At 46.6% G+C, this 21,203-nt stretch overlaps 1 protein-coding gene across 1 annotated transcript in view; it reads left to right on the forward strand.

Moving 5' to 3' along the window:
- Positions 1-4,040: 4,040 nt before the first annotated feature.
- The window catches only part of KLF7 (Kruppel-like factor 7 (ubiquitous)), a gene marked incomplete at its 5' end in the record, with an annotated part of 31,952 nt that continues 14,789 nt past the window's right edge, over positions 4,041-21,203 (forward strand). Inside the window, 2 exons of the mRNA XM_008937917.1 lie at positions 4,041-4,073; positions 11,433-12,042. Coding sequence (XP_008936165.1) covers positions 4,041-4,073; positions 11,433-12,042 — 643 coding nt within the window. The remainder of the gene's footprint in view (positions 4,074-11,432; positions 12,043-21,203) is intronic.

Below are 21,203 nucleotides of genomic sequence, written 5' to 3' on the forward strand. Positions count from 1 at the left end.
TCACCGCGCGGCTCCTCCTCTCCCGGCATAAAGGTTACCTTTGTGTGTTTATAACCAAAATGAAATTGCAGCTCCTCAAAGCTGTAATTTGTACTTGGGGGAACATAATGTTTTTGTTTAGCTCTCGCAGGGATTGTACCAAAGCGCGGTGACAGAGGGCTGGAGTGTTTGGGCTGATGATAGCTGGCAACAGGCTCCGCCTTTGGGGCCTGCTAAAAACAGCTTTAGTTAAGCGGTATCGATGATAAACAAAATGCCAGGGAAGGTTGGTCGTGCTGTGAGGAAGAGGACCCCCCTCCTGCAGCGGGAGAGGCTGGCCTTCCTCAGTTCCTGCTCTTCCCCTTCCCACAAACCAAGCCAAGAGAGCCTGGCCGTGGTCTTCCAAGCCGTGACATTGGAGACTTCCATCCCATCTCAGAAAGACAATAGGGGGAAGGAGCGGTGTACGGCCAGCCCACAAAGGCAGGCTTATCTCGGGAGATGCTCTATAGGCTTAAACAGAGAGGAAAGGGGAAATAAGGGAAAATGGGACACTTAAGGTAAACTTTAAAATGTCTGAGTTGGAAACGTGCCAGATAACATGTCCGCTTTTGGGTTTATAATGATTACAACGTGTTTCCTCTTTTCCTTGTTGGTAAGCGGCTTTTGTTTGTTCCTGTTCTGGCAAGGGCTGAGGGGCTGGAGCTCTCTGTGGCACTTTAGTGGGTAAGGCTGTAGTGCCGTGAATGTGCCATCTTCCAGTTCCTGGCATTGTCATTTGGGCCCTTTCATCTCGGGGAAAGGCGCAGTGCTGCGTTTCGTGTGGTTTGCTCAGGGAGGACACTTAGGGCTGGGCTGGAGAGCCGAAGGCCTCGCAGAGAGCCTCTCAGCAGCACGAGTGCAGGCAGAAGGGATGCTAAAAGGCTTGCCAGCAGAGAGGTGCCTTCATCTGTTACCATCTCCACATGGTCGTGCTGAGTGTTGTGTTCAGTGATGTACCTGGAATTAATTTGGGAACCCTCCCAATTAATTTTAGGGGGAAAGGCGCCAACATAAACTTGAGGCAGGGTCTGGTGGTTTTGCACAGTATTCTTCGATACGTTTCCAGGGATATTTTGCCAGGAGAAACAGAAGGTTTAAGAAAGAGCATGAGAAGGGACAGTGACTTGCCTTGACTGTGAGGCTCCTGCCTGAGTAAAGAGTGTTGCTGAGGAGATGTAGCATGAGAAACGAAAGGAGGAGAGGGTGCTTGCAGGGGAAGAGAAGCTGGAAAGAAGAGCCTCTCCGAGGTCCTGGAGTCAGGCAGGTTTCTGAGCAGTGCTCAGACGGGCCCTGTCCCATCCTCCACCTCTTTCAGGAAGAGCAGAGCTGCTCCTGGCCTCTGTTTCTGCATATGCTTTATCACAATGCCCACCCTTTGCTTTTCACCAGCCTGCTTAGAGTAACAAAGTACCACCACCCTTGGAGCCTTTTTGCACTGTAGTCTCTGCAGACTTGGGACTCTGCAGGTACCTATACAGGACATTTCTGTGAAGGCAAGTTGTGATTGTTTATCATATAGTTAGTTCATCTAACAAAAGGCAGTCCTATGCACAGAGACATCTTGAATTAACCATGGTGGCTGCTTGGGTGCTGAGAAGTTATCATATCTTCCAGGAACACCAAAACATTGCATTCCTTCTAGGCTATTTTCTGGCTGCTTTGCTATTAATAACTTTGTCCTGAAATAGCACTTTCGTATTGCAGCATGTTAAAATCCATAACAACTGGGTGGGTGTCCTCAGTCAACAGACTGAAGAAAGTGAGCCAGTGTGAGGGCTGTGGTTGTGTAAATTGGCTCCCAGAGGTGTGCTGACTCTGAGCAGCTGGTGATCTAACCTGCTGAGCTTTCTCAAGTCAATAAAAGGCAGGGCTCTTGTTGGGATCTCCTGGCTTCCCGTGCAGCTTCCCTGCAGCCTGTGTGGCTGTACAGCCCGCTGGAAACCTCGCTGACACGAGGCTGGTCTGGTGAACCTTTCACGAGGGGTGAGCAGTGCCTCATCCAGTTCTGAGAGCACACCTTGAGTTGTTATTGATATCCACAACAGGCCCTGCCAAATACCCTTTTTGTTTGACCTAATGCATTTTGGGGGACAGCGGGTCTCCTCAGATGCCTGTGGGCACTGTGTGGTTGGGGCAGTACTACCGGGCACTTTACTAATGTGCTCTACAGATGGCTTTTAAAGAGGACCAGGCTGCTTTTACCAGGGTGTGCAGCAGCACAGGAGCACTGCCTGTGAGATCTGAGGCAGATCAAAATCCCTAGTGGCTAGAGTTTTGGAACAGGCACCTTGATGGAGCAGTGTAGAAAAGAAAAGCAATGGAAAACCACCCTTGGCTGTAAAGGAGCATCCTCTGAAGGGCACCTGGCTTTTGAGAGAGAGGCAAGTTTCCCTGCAGTGGGGTGTTCAAGTGTGAACTGTTGTTTCTGGGCAAAAATGGTGAAAAGTGGCAGAAACCAGTTTGTGAATACCTCCTTATAGACTGCCCAAATTTTGGAGAGAAAAAAAAAAAGAGAGAGAGAGAGAAAAGAAACAAATCCAAGTATCAGGATGTCTGAACTTGGTGTTGTTTTTAAATTCTTCCCATTTTTCCATTTGGGTCACGTTGTTCCTAATAAAGCAGACAAGATTTGTAATATAAAATAACCATCTCCAGCCGTCAAAGAACATATCAAGTTCTGCTTCACGTAAGCCACAGATTTAAATGGTGCTAATCAAGAGCAGAATTTCATGGAGTTTGAATGTTGGCAGGGCCCTCAGCTGATGTAAACAGGAACCATGAAATCAGGGCTGCTCTGTGCTGATTTACCCCAGCTGAGAATCCGGTTGTGCTTCCCATCGCTTTGTTTCTAGTCTAAGGTTTCTTTCCTCTGTGCAACGATGAAACTCGAGTGTTGTCTTCTCTTTTCCTTGCCTAGACTGGCATATTTATCACAGTAGCACATGCATCTTCTTGCTCTTGTAAGATAACAAATTGCCCAAATGATTTAAAAAAAAAATAAACAAAGAAAAAAGCAGCAAATGGGTTTGGGTAAATGTGCATGGACAGTTGCTGTGCTTATGTTCAGGTCTAAACTCCAGCCAAATGGGCACTGCTCCCTGTGTGGCTGGAGGCAGGCTTTGGTCCTATATATTTGTTATCATTTAGAAATGGTATAAATGCTCTTTTATTCTTTTTTTTTTTGTTCTGCCCTTATTCTATGACACATTCCCCTCCTTCCTCCTGCTTCCTGTTTCCCAGACAGATCCCCACCTCTTCCTCCCCACAGCCAAAAATAATACAAAAGGGAACATACAAAAGGTTTTTTGAGCCATGAGATGTGATAATGAATGGGCATCATGTACAGGGTAGATAGAGTAGTCCCAGCAGAAAAATGCTGATCATGCGAAGTCAGGAGGAGGAATTGCAGGGTCTGGGTTAGGAATTCAGTGTTATGCATTCTCTTGTTTAATATGTTTTTAGGTCAGAGCAAAGGAGATGACTCATGACCCAGGATTTTTATGAAACGTAGCATATACTGGGTGTATTGATCACATCCCCAGCTTTGATTTAGAAAGTGAATTGTAAAGAATTGTGCCTACAAATATGCTGTTGCCTGAGAGTGCACGGGCAGGACTGGTGTGTACGTTGTGTCAGCTGCTGAGGAGGAACTGCTGAACTATCTCTGGATGTTAATGAAACATCTCCAAAGAGTACACTTTTTCATTCATGATCCTATCCAGAGTAATTACAAGGAATCCAATTCTGCTGTGTAACCCCGTTGCAATACTTTGTAAGGATGAATCTTAATTGAGGATCAAGACCTAAAATATTGCTCTGCTTTGTACATTCCACAGCCGTCAGCATTTGCTCTCACACATCCATTTCCTGTGAGGAGTTTACCACACTCTGGGGCATGCTTTGAACCCGATCCTTTGATTTCAGTGGGAGCTGGGACTGGCAATCCCAGGAGCTAAACTGAGCCTTTTCTGCTGTGTAGAATGCTAAATTAAAGCTGCTTCCAAACCGGATGGCAACAGGTTAAATATGCACTTGATGAAATTTGGAGAAAAGTTTGCAGTGAGGGCCACTAGCCAGCTCAGTCAGAGCCATCCAAGTTTGTTAGATAAATAACAAAATGTCTGGTCTCTTCAGAAAGATTTTGGAACACACTTATGTTACATATATATAATTTCTCCAGTGGTCATTGTATGGCTGCTTGCTGTTTGGACTACCTGGCATCACGCAGGGCATGTGCTGGTGTGGAAGGACACATGGGTTTTCATCATATTTTGGTACCAGCACAATGGTCTGCCTCCACTTTGGAATTCTTGATTTGGCTATCCTTAATCCTTTGCTGACATTGATGCTATTTTTTGTTGTTGTGACTGGCTGCAGATATTTTCTCTATCTTTATTAAACAGTCAAAAAAACCAACAAAAGCCTTTCAAAGCCCTCATTCAGTGTTTGCAGATTTCTTTCATCCTTTTTTTTTTTTTATCTAGATGCCTATCAAATTCAGCCACGCTTAGCTGCAGTCCTTTGTTCAATATCTCACAACCAGTGGACTGAAATTCTCTATGCTTAGAGCCCAAATGCCACAGATTTTTAGCAAACAAATTTGGCTTGTCCATTTTAAAGAATAATGGATAGATAGAATATATTTCATTATCACTAAGTTTGGGAACAAATCTTGGTTTTGACTCCTTGCTTAGAGTTACGGGTTCAGATTTTTTTCTGTTTGAGACATTTGTTTTGCCATCCGTTTCTGATGGTGAAAATGCTAATTTATGGCCAAATTGGGTTTGATCCTTTGAGCATCAGAAGCTGGTCAAAGTCTTTGATAACTTTGTTTCATCACGCCCCAGAGCAAGAGGGAAATGACTTGTTTATATAAAGGTGGTGATTCCATCCTTTAAATAAATCTACAGAACTTTTTACATTGAAATGTATCTTTGCTGAAAGTGATCGAGGCTTCTGGTTTTAGCATCTTTTATGCTCTGAAAAAAAAGCAGCACTGTGGAGAAAGGGAGAAAACCATCTGGGTTGTGGTAGGAGAGTGTTGTGCATGAGTAACAGTGAATGGAATGGTTTAGTTAAATAAGTTTCCTTACAGGTTCATTCTCTGGGCTGAGACCAGGGCGGGGAAATGGGCCCAGGCCATTGTTACAGTGCAGAAATGAGCAAACAGAGGCTTGAGTCGTGTGTAGTGTAGGCAGGAGTTAATAGACTTGTCCATTGCAGGCTCTGGTGGCTAGTGAGACCCATTCAGCTGCTGTCAGAGCAGAGGAGTACAGTGAAGTTACCTCAGGAGAAGAAGTCTTTGCATATCAGATGATCTTTGCTGACTGTGCGTGTGCCTGTGTTTCTCTCTTGGCAAAAAGCCTGTTTGCTGATCATACAGTTAATTTGATTAACTTCATATATACAAAGGATTAAGAAGGTGCATGCAGATATTTGCTACGAGTTATCTGTCATTAAGTGTCTTATTGTTGTACCTGAAAAGTGGTTTTAACTGTGTTTTTTCAGTGAGCTGTGTAACACATAGGCAAGGTGTGCTGGCACACTACGAGGAGCTTTAGCTTAAATCCTTTGCAATAGGAATTATTCACTCTTGTCTGAAACTTTCCCTTACTGTTCATTCATTTCAGACTCTGATTTTCCTGTTTTCCCAAGTGTACTTTGCAAAACTACTTATTGTAATACTAAAACTCTGTTTATTTTATGCTGTCCCAAATGTTAAGCTTCTGATGCGCTGCAGCTTTTTGACAACGAACAACTGCCCAGTAGAGGTTGCCAAGAGGAAAAGCTGGAGGTTTTGGCAGCTGGGTGGGAACAGATGACTCTCTTGGAAGAGATGGGCAAGAGTATTGGGTTTTGTTGTTCAGGAAGTAATGAAGGCTTTTGGCAGTGGGAAGAAGACACAAGGAGCATCTTTCAAACCGTGTTTTAGGGTTAAGGACAAAAGCAACATGGTGTTTTAGGGAAAGGAGGTGAGCTTTGAATCTCTTATTCCTCTTAACCTTAGAGCTGCCCCTCAACATGCAGTTCAGTGTCTGCCTCTGGCAGTAGCAGTGCAAGTACCAGCACAGCTCTGGGCTTTCACTGTTCTGCTGGAGAATGAAATGCTGACACCGAGCACTGGGCCTGGTGCTGCTGTTTGCTCTGAGCTTGGGCGAAGTGTGCTGGCACTAACCTTAGAGTTAGTGTTTTGGGGTGCCTTCAGGTTGAGGGTGCCTTCTCTTCCCTTGCAGTCTTGAGACTTTCACAGTTATTTAAAGGTACAGATGAGGTCCCTTTTTTTACATGCCAGTGGGACCATAATGGAGGTTGAGATTTGACTTTCACTACTGCATGCATAATTCTACTTTGCTTGTATAAATTACTCTGCAAAGAAATCCTTTCAAGTATTGTAAACAGAGCTGGTAGATGAGACCTGCTTGTCAACCACATTTGACATTTTCATTCTCTGTCACAGCCAGATCTAAGTATCCAACTTCTTAATTAGGTTTTGGATAAATTCCAAGATCGGTGCTGGATGTCCAATTATATCTGCAGTAAAATGGCACTTAGAAGTAACTGCCATTTTCAGATAAGAACTTCCCATGATTTGCTTGAAAAATTCAAAATCAAGATGTTATAAAATACTTCAGCATCAGTAGAACAGAGGAACCCAGTGAACGTGTTGATAAAGAGTCTTCCCTGAGTTTCTGTCCTCAAATCATTATAAATGGTTGGGCTTTGTTTTACCCATGGCAGAACTTTACTGATGCCACCTTGTTGTGTCTTTAGTTGTGTGAAATGCCCGGTAGCTGCAGTGCTGTGAAGATTTCACAGTCTAGGCAGATGCTTCCAAAGTGACCTGTGATTTTTCAGGAGCCTGGATGTGTGGGTCAAATTCTGCTACACCACGTGGCTGCCAGTCGAGACCAGTGCTTTGTAATTCCCTGGAGCAAGTTGAGGTTTATACCCTGGGAACTGAGAGTTCAGTTTGTGTCAGCGGTTGGAATTAGGTTTTCCAGAGCTGTCTGAACCTGAACCCAGATGCCAAAGCTGTGTCCCTGCAGAGGCCCCTGGCCCATGGATGTGTCTTTCTTCCATCATTCTCTATGAAGAGGTGTAGAGACTCTACATCAGGTACCTCTGTATAAAAAGGTACCCGACAGAGACATCAGGTGTGCCTTGAGGCTTGGCACATGGATGGTAGTGGTGGCCCCAGCTAGAGCCTTCCTGCTGGTTGCTCTCTGGGTGGGAGTGATAAATTCAAACATCAGCATCATGAGTGGTGACTCCAGCTCCCTCATATCTGGATTTTGAATGTTCTGAATTGTACTTCAACCTGCACAGCTGAAAGCACAACCTAAAACTTGGGCTATCTGAGCCAAACTGAGTATCTGCAAGTCTGGGAGGGATTGGTGAGCCTGGGGTTTGTCTTCTTGTTGCAGTTAGTAGGAAAACTGTCTTGATTCCTGCATGGGTGTGAGCTCTGCTGAAAGTGGTACACATGTATCACATCTCTACTATCAGAGGCACATGCTGGGTTTCTCTTGCATTGTATTTCCTAGTGGTAAGCATATTTAGTGTGTTCAGTAAATAATGTTTACTTTCAGTAGGTGAGGTCCAGAGATAAGAATACAGGTAGATTAGAGGTCTGAATTGACAGACGTGCTGAACACTGAATTTCCCTGCATCAAGAAGTGATCATGGTGTGCAGTTTACATGTATTCTGCTGCTGCACGTGCCCCAGAGGAATGAGATGATAATATAATGTGGGAACAAAGAGATGGTTTGTGTTAGTGGTGTGTAGGCAGGAAGCACACAGCTTTTCTTGCAGGTGATAGAAGCGTGCCTCTGCTGGGGGAGTGAGCCTCTTTGCAAGGGCATCCAAAATGGAAAGATCAGACTGAGGCCTGGTTGAGTTTGTCCCCATGCCAGACTGCTGGCCTTTCTTAGCTGGCTTCCTGCAAGTCTGTGGGGTCTTGCAAAGTCACAGCCTTTTGTTTGTCAGCCATGAATCATCATTTCTTTTAACTGGCGAAATCCAGGAGCAAGGTGCAAGGAGAGTGACCCTTGTTAATCAGGGCAGATGGGCTGAAGTGGTGGGTCACTTTTTATCCCTAGCCTGCAAAACTGGCTTGACAGCAAACAGCAGTCTTATGGATCTTCTTGTGTGCCTGAAGGGAGCCATCTTCCTCTTCCCACTGCAATTTCTTAAAGTCTTTATTGCTATATGTCCTACAGGCACTGGCTAAGAAAGTTTAATGCCCACCAACTTGCCTGCAAAGCAGCAACCAAAGGGTAGTCAGACTCAATGTCACGTGTGATATGTATTACATTGGTTACACAAAGCTCCTCTCTTGCATGGGTGGTGAAGGAGAAGCTGGACATCAAACTGAGCTATGAGAAGAGCACGACAAGAGCTCCTGTCTTAGGTATCCTTGGGCCATTTTCCTACCAGGCTGGTAGTGGAAGTAGATCTGCAGGAGTTCACCATCATCTGAATCCACCAGTTTGGGTTCATAGCTCTGTGGATAATGGTCAGTATCCTGCTGCTCCCACAAAAGAATTAGTAGTTTTTGATGTGCTCCCTGGCAAGTAAGTGTGGGAAGGGAGACCGAAGAACTCTCCTGCCCCTGCTGATGATCCACTGGGCTGGAGTGGGGACCTTGGTGGTTTCAGCCTGACTGGTTTCTCCAGGTCAGAGCTTGAGAAGAGGAGGTGGGCTTAGCTGGCAAAAAATGTTTTGCCAGGGCAGGAGTGAGGAAAGCAGTCTGGTTTCAGACCCCTGCCCCAACACTTCCCGGGTGGTTTGGGGAGAAGGGAAGGTCACATGAGGTCCTTGGCAGAACCTGGCAGGTGCATATGGGGAAGGACGCTTTTGTTTCTGCCCAGGGTTGCCTGCTCTGGCAAATGCAGCAGCAGGTAGGGCCCTGCGGGGGGTAGGAGAGGGTCTGTGGCCATACCCCCTCACCAGGCTTTGTCTGCCATGCAGATTAGGTGGAGGGCTTTTCTGGCTCAGCGTTGCTAGGCTCTTCCCCCCTATTGACTTGATGGAGAGGCTGAGGGGGGTGGGAGGGAGGGGCTGCATTATATTGTTTCTTTGAGTTGTTTTTTTTTCCCCCCCTCTATGGGGAGATGGGCTTGATCCACTGGTTTTGGATTTCAGAGGCAGAAGGCAAGACATGACCAGCTGGTGTCTTGAAATGGCACAGGTGCCATGGCTGCGGGAGGGGGGAGCCAGGAATAATTACAGGTTTCTGAAGCATCAGGCTCTGCCTGAAAAGGGCTCATCGAGAAACTGCTCTTTATGGAAAATTAATGGTGAAGCTGGAAAAAACTGTCAGGCCCACTATTGTTGTCATGGGGTAGTGATGCCTTAAAGGAGCAGCACCTCCTGCTCGCCTCCCCTCTACGGGCAGCCTGGAGCTGCTGTGCAGCTCTCTGATCCCACAGCAATTGAAATCTCATGTCACTGTCATCACATTTAATGGCCTTGAGTCCCTGTCTCTTTTCTCCCCCCCCCTGTTTCCACCAGTCATTTGTGATTATGCTTGCTACTTTCCTTTGGAAGCCTTTTATTTATTAGGCCCCTAAACCTGTTTCTACCCCACTGGGTGAAGGCTAAGTGGGCCAGAAAGCCCAAATTACACGTTGTGTGGAATTCAAAAGCATCGCCTCTCCTGGTGGTGGGGGTTGTTCCTGAAAGACATGTTGGAAAGCTGCTCCCAAAACCTGTTTAGGTTTCATCTGGGTAGAGACCAGATCCCCAGCTAAAGCCATTCCTCACAGGCCCAGAAATGCACTTTAAAAACAAAACAGAAAGGTTGCCTAGAGCAAGTACTGACTGGTGAGTGTCCCACCTCCTGGCCCATGTGCAGACACATCGTACAGCCAGTGTCATGCCTCTGAAAATAACCTGAAGTGTAGCAGCTCTCATTTGCATGGGTTGCTGTTCTCTTGCTTTCTGTCAAAGTCCATCTCTACAGCTCAGGTCTATCATCAGCTATTAATTTAAAAAGAAACAGCAGGTAACTGACCAGTAGGTTCTGTTGTGAACCCTGAAAATCGTTCCACCACGCTGGATCTGCAGCCAGCAGTGCTGCTTCCTGGGTACATTGAAAACAATGATCTTGAATTACCTGGCACCTCCCAGAGAGCTGTGGGGCCTCTTTATGTGCCCACTGGTGGGACTTTTGTACACAGAAGCAGGAGTCTCTGTCACTCCTCTGCTCATAGGAAGGTTTTGTTTCTTGATCAGGTGCTGGACTCTACAGGTTGAGATGCAGTTGAATCGCCAGCTCCCATAGGCTGAAAATTTTTGCCTAAAATCCCTTTCTTACTGTCTCTAGGAGTGTTCTCTGAGGACTAGTTTTTATAGGTTTCTTAAATGTATTAGAATGTCTCTTTCTCCGAGTCTTGTAAAGTCACACTGATGGTATTAAACCAGCTGGCCTTTCAGGCAGTGAAAAATAAAAAATAGCACTAATAAACTCCCTGAAAAGCTCCTGAAACAGTTTTCTATAAACAATAAAAGTTTATAATGTTGGTTATGGAGAACACTGGGCAGCGTGATGGTGCCTGGAGGCTTTATTTGGGCTAGCTCAGGGCACCTCATAACAAGGTGCATTCAAACAGAAGGCTCACCCAGTGCTTGTGCTGGTGATCACTGCTGTGGAGATACAGGAGCACATTTTTATGTGTCAGCCTCTTTGCCTGCAACTTCACCTGCCTTTTGATAAAGCCTGTGTTGGTGTGCAAGTCTGGTGTCCTGTACACAGGAAGCCCTGTTAGACCAGATGTCCCAAAAATACTCTAAAACTGTGATAGTGTGTCCCTTTTTCCTGTCACATCTTTCCTTCTCCCAAGTCCTTTAAACAAGCTGTGGTGTCACGGGAAGTTTTTCTCTGTCTCGTATCTTAAAATGCTGTGCTTTGGAGTCGTGCTGTTTTAGGAATGGGTTGGGCTCCAGCCAGCTCCACTGAGTTAAATTTGGAGTGAAAGTTAATGTTTGTGAAGGAAGGGGAAGCAGTTCTTTGGGGAGGTGACTCTCTGTTTGTACGTGGCCAGGCGACGGGCGATTACGACAGTTTTGTATGAAGTGACTGTTGGCCAGACTGCACTTAAGGGTGGGGAGGGCCTGGTGTCCATGGGACAATGTACAGGCTTTCACCCAAATGTAATGGATGCTTCCTGGTTGTTGCATCTTCACTTCTACCATACTATCCCCTGCCATACGTGGTTGTGCCTCCACTCTGTCTCTGAGCAGCATCAAGCAAGTGCCAAATCCTCATGTCTCCCAAACGGGGCCCATCTCACGAGGAGGTGCTGGTGTGCACAAGTGCTGGCTCCAGACCCCCTTGCTGTCCTGGCCTGGGTGGGAGCTGTGCTGTGACCTCTCTCTCACGTGCTTCCTCTCCCTTCCCCTCCCGCAGACATGCCTGGAGCTGGAGCGGTACCTGCAGACTGAACCGCGGAGGATCTCCGAGACCTTCGGCGAGGACCTGGACTGCTTCCTGCACACCTCCTCAGCCCCCGAGGCAGAGGACGGTCTCCGACGGCTGGACCCCATCCTTCTACCAGTGGAGACGAGTCCCTGTGACAAAGCCAACATGGACATTATCCTCTCGCGGGACAAGCTGCTGTCCGAGACGTGCCTCAGCCTGCAGCCCACCAGCTCTTCCACAGAGGGCTACACAGCCGTCAACCAGGCCCAGCTCAATGCAGTGACCTCACTCACCCCCCCTTCCTCCCCAGAGCTCAGCCGCCACCTCGTGAAAACCTCACAGACTCTCTCAGCGGTGGATGGCACCGTCACGTTGAAACTGGTGGCCAAGAAAACTTCACTCAGCTCTGTGAAAGTGGGTGTCGCAACAGCGACGGCGGGGACGATAAAAGGCGGGCAGAGTGACAGTGAACAAGGAGGTTCAGGGGCAGAGGCATCCCCAGAGAACAAGAAGAGGGTTCATCGCTGTCAGTTTAATGGGTGCCGGAAGGTTTATACTAAGAGCTCCCACTTAAAGGCTCACCAGAGGACTCATACAGGTACTTGTGTAGGATGCTTCTCTCGTCTTGTCCTCCCACCACCTAACCTTAACCATCTCCTTTGATTTTCGTTTAGAAAAGGAAAAAAAAAATTATTCTGAAAGTTCAAACTTCCATCTATGAAACGGGGCAGTGGAAGTCTGGTAGGCCAGCAAATGTACCCATTATTCATTAGAACAGGGGAGTTCACCATCTACCTTTAATGTGTTGGGGTTTCATATGTCTGACGAGGCTTGAGGCAGAGTAATTTTAAGAGACATAAGGGATGTAGATGTATCATCAGCTCTAAAACTGTGGGTGTGCCAGTTTGGGTTTTCGGCGCTCACTTACCCAAGACAACTTGAAAAACGTTAATTTTAGTCAAGTGTTAATTGCCTCAAATAGAAAATAGTGTGGGTAGGTTTTTGCTGCCTTTTGTATGGGGGAAAGAAAAAAATGTATTTCAGATCTGAGAGCCGTGGTTTAGGAGCAGTGTGTGCGTGAGAGGGGGAGTGTGTAGATGCAGAGCTGTGGGTATGCAGATGCACGTACCCTTGAGACACTTGTGGTCTTGGACTTCTCAGGTGGTAAAACAGTGGGAAACAAAGAAAGTATGACATGGAGTTTGAACAGAGTAGCATAGGTAGAGAGGGAGTGGGATGTATGGAAAGATGCCAGGCTGTTATTTTGGGGAATATTTACTAATGTTGCATGTAAGCTTGAAGCATGCTGAATTTGGCTGCTCAGGATCCCCACTCCTATCATTTGTTCATAGTCCCCAGCAGCTTTTCGGCTGGTATTCGTTGGCAGGAATAGCTGTGCAGTTCGTGCGTGTTGCTGCTTTGTTCTAAGCTTCACATGTGATGAGAGATGATAAATTCCCATTAGCACTCTCTTATCATGTGATTGTTCTTGTTTCCAGAGGGATTGCTGTAATCAGTTTCCTCAATTTTACTGTAAAATGTGTGGTCTCTTACAATAACTGCACATTTAATTCACGATCTTATCATGCAGGCAGATTCCTAGAAGCAAGGTTGTTCTTGCAAGGTAGAAAATAACATGTTGGACCAGTGTAGTAAATCAAACAAATGTGTGGGTTGTTAAGAGAGCTGCATCCATCAAGTATTAGGCAGCCCCATGAAAGTTACATGGTCTGAGGTATAAATCATGTTAAGACATAGAAGGCATTGGTTTTGATCTTTTTAAATGGACTTTCTAGTGCTTTGATTAGGGATAACCACCTTGCCAGGAGTGACCTCACCTGTGATCCAGTGATTTGAAAGCCAATGAAGGCAGTGCAGTGATTTTAAAATTTGTGTGATCAGGAGGCTCCTTGTAGCACCAGTGCTGCTGTGAGGCTGGCCCTGGCCAGGGCTGTGTGGGGGGACATCCCAGCCGAGGTCTCCAGCGGGTGGTGGGGCTCCTGTGGAGGCATAAATGCAGAGTGAGAGCCATTGACACAGTGCCCTTGTCTGTTCTGCTGTGACCTCTGCATTTCTCCTCAAGCTGGAGGTGATGGGTCTTAACACAGCTCATCCTGAAGTTAGTCAGGGATGTGACATGATCGCCTGGAAAGGGTGAACTTGTGGAGTTCTGGCTCTGTCACCCAGTCAGTGGGGATGTGAACAAAGAGTCCTGAGAGAGCAGATGCAGAAACCACACCACCTCCAGCCTTTGGAGTCAAAATCCTGCCAGGCTTTCCATGCTGGTGAACCCATCCTTAGGCCTGGTTTGATTTTGTATCTGAGTTCAAAACCTTTTTCTCAGTAACATCAACATGTGAAATCTTGCTTTACAATTAATCCATGACAAGAAACATTGCTCACTGGCCCTGTGATACTTCTGTTGAATAGCCTTAGACTGTGCATGGTGCCACTGATGTGCACGTGCCTGTCCATCCACAGCACCACTCAGCATGGTGAGAAAGGCAAATCAGAAGTCAAAGGCAGGTGGGAAAGACCTGTGTCAGGTGTTGAGGCTGCAGCTTCACCAGAGCAGTGCCCACACCTCCTGCTCCCAGCACCTCACCTGTTGCAGCCTCACTGTTAAAGTACATCTCTGATGCAGAACCTGGGAGCAGGTAGGCACCTGGCTCCCATTTTTCTCTGTGGAAAGCACGTTGTCTCAATACCTTTGGACATTTACATCTCAGGAGCAACCTGAGTGAATCGAGGGGAGGGGTGTGATAGGTTTATCTAACTAGCTTATCTGAGTCCAAAGCACAAAGTCATTCAGCCCCCTTCCCCCTGCTCAAGTGCTCTGTTCCCTTAAAAAACACTGACTGGTGGATGCCTTAAATTAGAGCTGGTACAATCAAGACATTAAGTCTGCTCATGCTGACCTCTGCAGTGGGGTTCCCCACAGGGAGTTCCAGCCTCCAGCCACAGAGAGGGACATAGAGGAGTAGCTATGGAAATTTAGGACTGATTTTGAATGGCAGGGCTGCCTCCTTTCCCATCCATGCCTTCAGGGCAGGAGGCAGGGAGCCCTTCTCTCCATCGGGCTTTGTTTTTTCCAGGCCCTGAGCTGAGCTGAGTGTGCTGTGGGTAACGAATGCACTTAGTAGTGCCAATGGCTAGTGGCCACTTGGCTTAGTCAGCGGCTGAGCCAGAGGGTCTGAAATGATTGCAGGATATTTTCCTTTGGCTGGTGGTTTGTTAGCATGTCATGCAGGAGCAGCCTGCCAGCGCGGGCTGGGGGTAAAGGGGTGTGAGTGCAGACAAAGAGCTCTCAGAGCGGGGTTCAGAGGCAGGGAGGCAGATGGGGGCTGGTCACCCAGCTCGCACGTGTGGAGTCCACTTGCTGGATGGAGGGGATTTACTGCAGTGCATGAGAACAAGAGGAGCATGGGCTAGGGAGCTGGGGCTGCAGCCCGGCGGAAGGAGGCTGCATTCCTTTCGGCCCTATGTAAGGCTGACCAGACAGATGCTGGCTGGCCTTCCTTGCTGCTGCCTGAGGAGCCAGCCTGGGCTGCAGGCAACACAGACTGACAGCAGCTTTCTGGATTGGAGATGATCTTCTCTTAGGGCTTTGCTTTGCTGGGGAGCCCAGGGACAGTCAAGCCCCCACGTTGTACTTGGTGTAGCCCCCACGTTGCTCTCCTGCATCTCATCTCGTCTGCTAGGGAATCAGGACAGTGCTGTAAGGCCCATCAGTGGTTGAACTGGTTATGAAACCACCTTCTGGATGACCTTCGTAGAGGAAAAAACAATCCTCTGTGTGGGAGAGAATTTAATCTGGAAGGGAAAAACATTGTCTGGATGGAAAGGGAAATTAAAATATTTGAATGAATTCGAAGTAAGATGGGGCATCTAAAGGGTGTATAAAGGGACTAAGAGCAGTGGTGGAACTGCCTGTTAGAGGGCAGCAAAGAAGCCACTCAGGGGACAAATAATGAGTGAGCCTGTAAGCTGGAGGAAAAGGTGAGCTGCAGGTTTGGACAGAGCCTGCTGCCAGTGTGAGGTAAAAACATCTGAAGAAGGAGCCAGGAGTGGCACAGTAATCCAACCTTAGCACATTGTCTCACAGTTTTATTCATGGAGCAGGCATCAGTGCAAACAGTGACGTTTGTCTCTTGGGAGACAGAAATTTTCATCCAGCCTTCACACATGCATGGTGATGAATTGCCAATGTGATGGGGAGTGGAGAGGGGAGGAATCCAAACGAGCCAAACCCATGTATAGTCATCACCACCTCCTAAATTAGAAAACAGGATATCTGGATGCAAGTAAGTCCAAGGGTGAGCTGGCCTGTGACCTATGGAAAGATTAGTCATGGGATGTGGCTGTGGCTCCATGATCAGAGATCTCTGGAGGAGATTTCTATCTCCTGACAAAATTATTCATATCAGCCTTTCTTACAGTAATACAGAGGGAAAGGTGTGAGATGGCCTGGGTGCTTTCTGGCCAGAGGTAAAGCATCACCTATAAACTGACTAAGAAACCCTTAAGATTGGGATACTGATAAAAAATTCCCTTTAGAGACTTCTGCTAAGGTTTGTGTTTTATGAGTATCAGAAGGTTTGGGTCTTTTTTTTTCTTTATCCACCTAAAGCTGGGATCTAATACAACCTAAGCTCAAGTCTGAGAAACAGCACTTGGGCACATCACATCTATATTTAGGTTTCTAAAGCCTAAACAAGTGGGAAATAACCATGTAAATAGATGTTACCAGTCTACATGCAATCTCAAGACAGCACTTAAGTGGAGTTTGTTTCACGTTGTCAGAACATCTTATTTTAAATTACATAGTTCTTTGATCCAAAGGGCTGGGTGAGAGTAACTGAAGTAAACAAATCCACCCTCCAGGAAAACAGATTACTACATTTCCAAGAAAAAGACAAGAGACACAAGAGTATTAGAAAGAGCATCCATGAACAGCAAGGTTTTTGAGATGGGATTTTAAACAACAGAGATGCACTTTCCTAAAGTGCTGGGGATAGAAGGGGAAATGTCCAGAATTTGGAAATGATCAGAAAAGACCAAACTGAGTAGGTTGGATGATAGATAAAGAAGATGAATACAAAGTAAAGGGATAATAGGGAAAATAAAGACAGTCTGTGTCAGTGATACCCCATGCATGGGAAGCTGCATTGCTGCATTGTGTTAGTGTGGTGGCACTCGTGAACAGAAAGCCAATTAAGGAGAAGGAAAAGCAAGTAGCCAAGCATGGCACCAATTCTGCAGGCTAAAAGGTTTTGAATAATGACTTAGGGAGAAGCATTTGGGTGAACAGGATAGGCAGTATGGGAGAAATTAAAACCAAAGTCCAAGATCTTGTGTTGTAGAGAGCCACGGGTTTGTAGTGAGTCTTCAGCTCTGAGTGCAGGACTGCAACCCCACAAGAGGACACGGAGGATGCTGAAGCCCCCATGGCAGAAGCTGAAGCAACAGGTAAATTTGCCACTCAAAATGAGAGCAAGTGAATTGAGGGAAGAGGGATGTGTGAGGAAGACCTTCATTCAGGGCTGGATTTGGTTTGGGTACTGCTGCATTGCCAAATTGGACAGATGTAATTTGTGGTGGGGTTGCTTATTTTTTTTAATTTTTTTTTTGTGGGTAAAAACATAACAAGAATTCATAAAAGCTGATTAAAATCAGCTCAACCTGATCATGAGCTCTTTAAAACTTTCTGGTTTTGAAGCCTTTCCCCCATTTGGCAAGTTTGGAGGGGGGTGTTGTGATTTCACTGTGGAGAGCCAGAGCCTCACTTTGTTACTGCAGCAGAAGCTCAGGCTGAGAAAGGAGCTCTGTGAGCCTCTCAGGTGGCAGGGGGATGGGCCTGTGAAAAGCAGCCCTTGCCATTTATCACACCAGTGGTGTTCATCCGTTGCTTAGCTGCCAATACCTGAATTCTCAGTCCTGTGTTTCTGCTCCATCATTTGCCAAATCAATAGCACAGGACAGTGCTACCATATGGGTTTGAAAATGCAAATAGGTATTGGTTGGTTGGTTGCCATGTGAGATGGTTTTTGGCACAAAGGCAACCTAGAAAGTGATGTTTGCTGTCTGTTCAGCAGCTGCAGGAGGGAGAGTGCAGGCACATCCCAGTGTTATGGCACAAAGGAGTCATTTCCAGTTTGTCATCTACTGTTTTCTTCCACCCCTGAGCCCTCGTGGGGCACTTGGCAAGGGGGCAAATGATGGGTATCACAGAGAAAGATTTTAAGAAAAAAAGCCTCAGCTTGTTGTCTTCCAGTTTCCCTTTGTATTGCTGCTGTCCCACACTGGGTACTAATGCCAGGTTAGTGGTGAGAAGTTATGATTTTCTTGTCCATTTGTCCAAAGCCCTGGTACTTCTGAAGTGTTTGAGGTCACACCAGCCCTGAATCAGAGGTGTGTGCTCAGAGATGCTGTTTCAGGCTAAGGTGGGCTTGCTGGACAAGAAGAGCCTGAGCAGGATGGGAGAGCTCAAGTGCACTGGGAAGGAAAGGCCAAGTGTGCTACCTCTCACCTCCAAAGCAGGTGCCAGGTTAGGCTCTTCCTGAGCACAGAGTGGGCATTTGAGTCTGGGTCACATCTGGGCAAGCAGCCAGGAGCATGAATGGACCTCTCCTGATCCAGAGCCTGCCTTTTGTACCCCATGCAGACACACTCCCACATATCTATGCACCAGCACCTTGCAAGCAGGAGTGGATGAGCTGCAAGGCTTGATGGAAGCTGACCTAAATACAGTGGAGGCATCCATGCCTCTGCTACTGGGGGTGGTGCCCCAAATAAAACCATGGGCACCATGGTGTAGGTGGTGCCTACTGTGTAGCACAGACCAACTGCACACAGGGAGACCAGCCAGGTAGTAAAGGGGCAGGCATATGATGCAGAGAATGCAGGGTGAATTTTATGAATAAAATTGTCTCTTTCTGGAGAAAGTGTATTTGTGTCTTCAGAAAACTTCTGTCTAACACCACTCAAAAGCCAGTTGGTTCCCACATGTCAGGCAGTGAATGGTAATGTGCTGCAGTAGATTGAAATGAAGGAGAGACAAGGATGTCAAGTGAGGTCACTTTCAAAGTCAGGTGCAACCATTTCAGGAAGGGGAAGAGCAAAATGAGACCTGCTTTATCCACAGGTCTCTGAGAGTGACCAAAACCTTTGTGTCACTGCAGAACCAAAATCTTTCTATTGATCAGCTTTGTGCACGATGAGAAGGCCTAATTAGAATTAAAAGCCTTTAAAACCTTGCAGGCCAGTTCACCCTGCCAGCAGCCCCCATTTGTAGATAGGCACCCAACCCTTGCCTTGGGTGGATTTGCTCCTGAAGGTCTGGCCTTCAAAACTGGGGCTGCAAAAGCTGAATGCTGACAAAACATTTTCAGGAGTGCTAGCTAAGCTAGTGATGACAAGCATGTGTTTTGAGATAAAAGCTGATCCCCAGCTGAGTTCTGAAGGAAAGGTGTCCTCCCAGCATGGCACTGGGTGGCGAGGCTGCGTGGGGCTTTATTCCTTCCCCCCACATGTCTGGACTCTTACCACCAGCAGAGAGAACCTAATAGATCAGTTGGACAATTTTGCAACGTCGTGCTATTTTTTTATGACCATAAGCAATCATTAGTCCACTAGAAGCTTGTATTAGTTCTTGGAAGTGAATGCTACAGAAATCCAGGCACGCACATCTGCGTGTACTTTTGTTCAGTGTGGAAATGGATTGTGGTTAAGTTTGCATAAAATTCCATTTGGACGTCTTCTCGTTGGTCACGTGTAACCTTGCAAAGCTTTTCCTTCTTCAGAGTGAAATTTTCCACATTTGGTCTTTTTCCAGTGTAGTCACTGTTTGTTATTTTAGAAGCTGGAGGAAAAATATTTGTTTTTTGGAAGAATGTGGTGTGCGTATTGGGGAGGGGCAGGAAGAAAAGAGCTGTCTTCAGTGTAAGGAGATTGTGTTTTTGTTTTCCTGGGCTTTGTTTGGCTTTGATGTGCGTTAGGAAAGGTGCTTTGTCCAGAAGAACTCTTTACTTTTAAAATTTTTTAACCTGAAGATGCAACATCACCCAGCAATGGACTTTCATCATTTGTGTCCTCCTTTAGTTACACTCATCTGGCAGCGTGAATGACCTGGGTGGTTTCCAGCTGGGTGCTTGTACTTCCCTTAGAACTAAGGACAGGTAATCATTTGTACCTCTTCCAAAATCCAGGTGAGGAAATATCCTAGCTGGTAAAATTAATTATCTTGACTCGCTGCCTTGTGCTCTTGAGACCAGGCAGCTTGCTTCACCAAGATTTGCTGGGCAGTGTTGCCAACACCTTTCTAGTGAGCCCTGCTCAGTGTGAAGCAGAAAGGAGCTCCTGCACTGCCAGGCACAGCCTGAGCCTGCAGCCTCAGGACTGGGAGCAAGCACAAGGATGGGATCTCCCTCAGAAACATCATGTGCCTGCCACCGTGTAGGTAGCCCTGCCCTGGCACCAGGAGAACTTGCCTGTGGATTTTTTAAGCCCAAGCACTCAATTTCCCTTCTGTCTTGACCCCCAAATAAAATCCCATGTCTGAATGGATGAAATCACCCTGGGTCCTCTTCTGTTTTTCTTTTTGTTATTAACAAAGCTGGGAAACAAGAAGGAATATATGTTATTTCCTCCTTGTGTTTTATTCCTGTGCTGTTTCTGTCAGTCAGCATCTTTTTTTTTTTTTTGGTCACCTTTCTTTGATTTTTCAGTGGCAAAACAGAGAAAATGATGTGATGCTTAAATGGTGAAAAACATCAGCACTGAAATAGTTTAAATAAACAAAGCCCAACATTCATTAGCAAAAATGTGGAGCAAAACTAGTTAAAATGTTAGTATTTGGAAAATGGGGTGTCTATTCCTCTGATTTTTTTTTTAATTGGTTCTTGTCCATGATATATGTGTCTTATATTTTGTCTGGAATATTTGCCTGTATATTTTGCCTGGAATTTCTCAGAAACTCTTGCCCTAAAACACGGGTGTCCAAAGAGCATATCTTTGATGCGTGGCTCCAGATTATGTAAATATGTGCCACTTCCCATAAAGGACTCTCTTCATTGTTCATCCTTTGGGATAACTTAGAGAAAACAAAAGGGAAAAAATACATTTTGGGGCCCTGGAAAAATCTGACCCAGTGAACTGTTGAATTTTTTTCCCTTTTTCATGTGTTCTTTCTGCCGCTGCTACCTTGCCTTGCATCTTTGAGCTCGCGGAGCTCCACTGAATCTGAAACTAAAAGCCCTTATTAGAAGAGATTTTTTTTAAAGTTCTTGCTGCTCCTCTGGGGACTGAAGTAATGGCAGCTTGAAGCAGTGGAGAATGTGTAATTAGGGCAGGCAGCGGTGCCTCTCCTGGTGGGGGGGAGGAGGGGAGGAGGGCAGCGTGCTCAGGCTGTCACTAGGAGACCCGGGCAGGGAATGCAGGAGATGCAGGGTGCTAATGGGGCAGCCCTGCCTGGGTACCAGCCCGACCTGCTGCACAGCTGCCTCTGCCTGCCCGTTGCCAAGCAACTCCATCCCTTTTTTTAATTATTATTCTTTTCTTTCTCTTTTTTTTCTTTCATTTTCCTGCCCCCCTCACGTGTTCTGGAGGCTTCATTGGGTGGTTTTGCTGCCGGGTGCCTGCTGGGGCCTGCAGCTCTGCTGCTGTCCCCTGGGCTGGGCAGGATGTGCTGGGAATTAGCAGGGCAGAGGAGTGTTGGGCACCTGGGCTGGTGCCTGTGGGTGGCCCCTGGCCCCACACCTA

Source organism: Merops nubicus, unplaced genomic scaffold (assembly GCF_000691845.1).
Source record: "Merops nubicus isolate BGI_N331 unplaced genomic scaffold, ASM69184v1 scaffold17473, whole genome shotgun sequence".
NCBI lineage: Eukaryota > Metazoa > Chordata > Aves > Coraciiformes > Meropidae > Merops > Merops nubicus.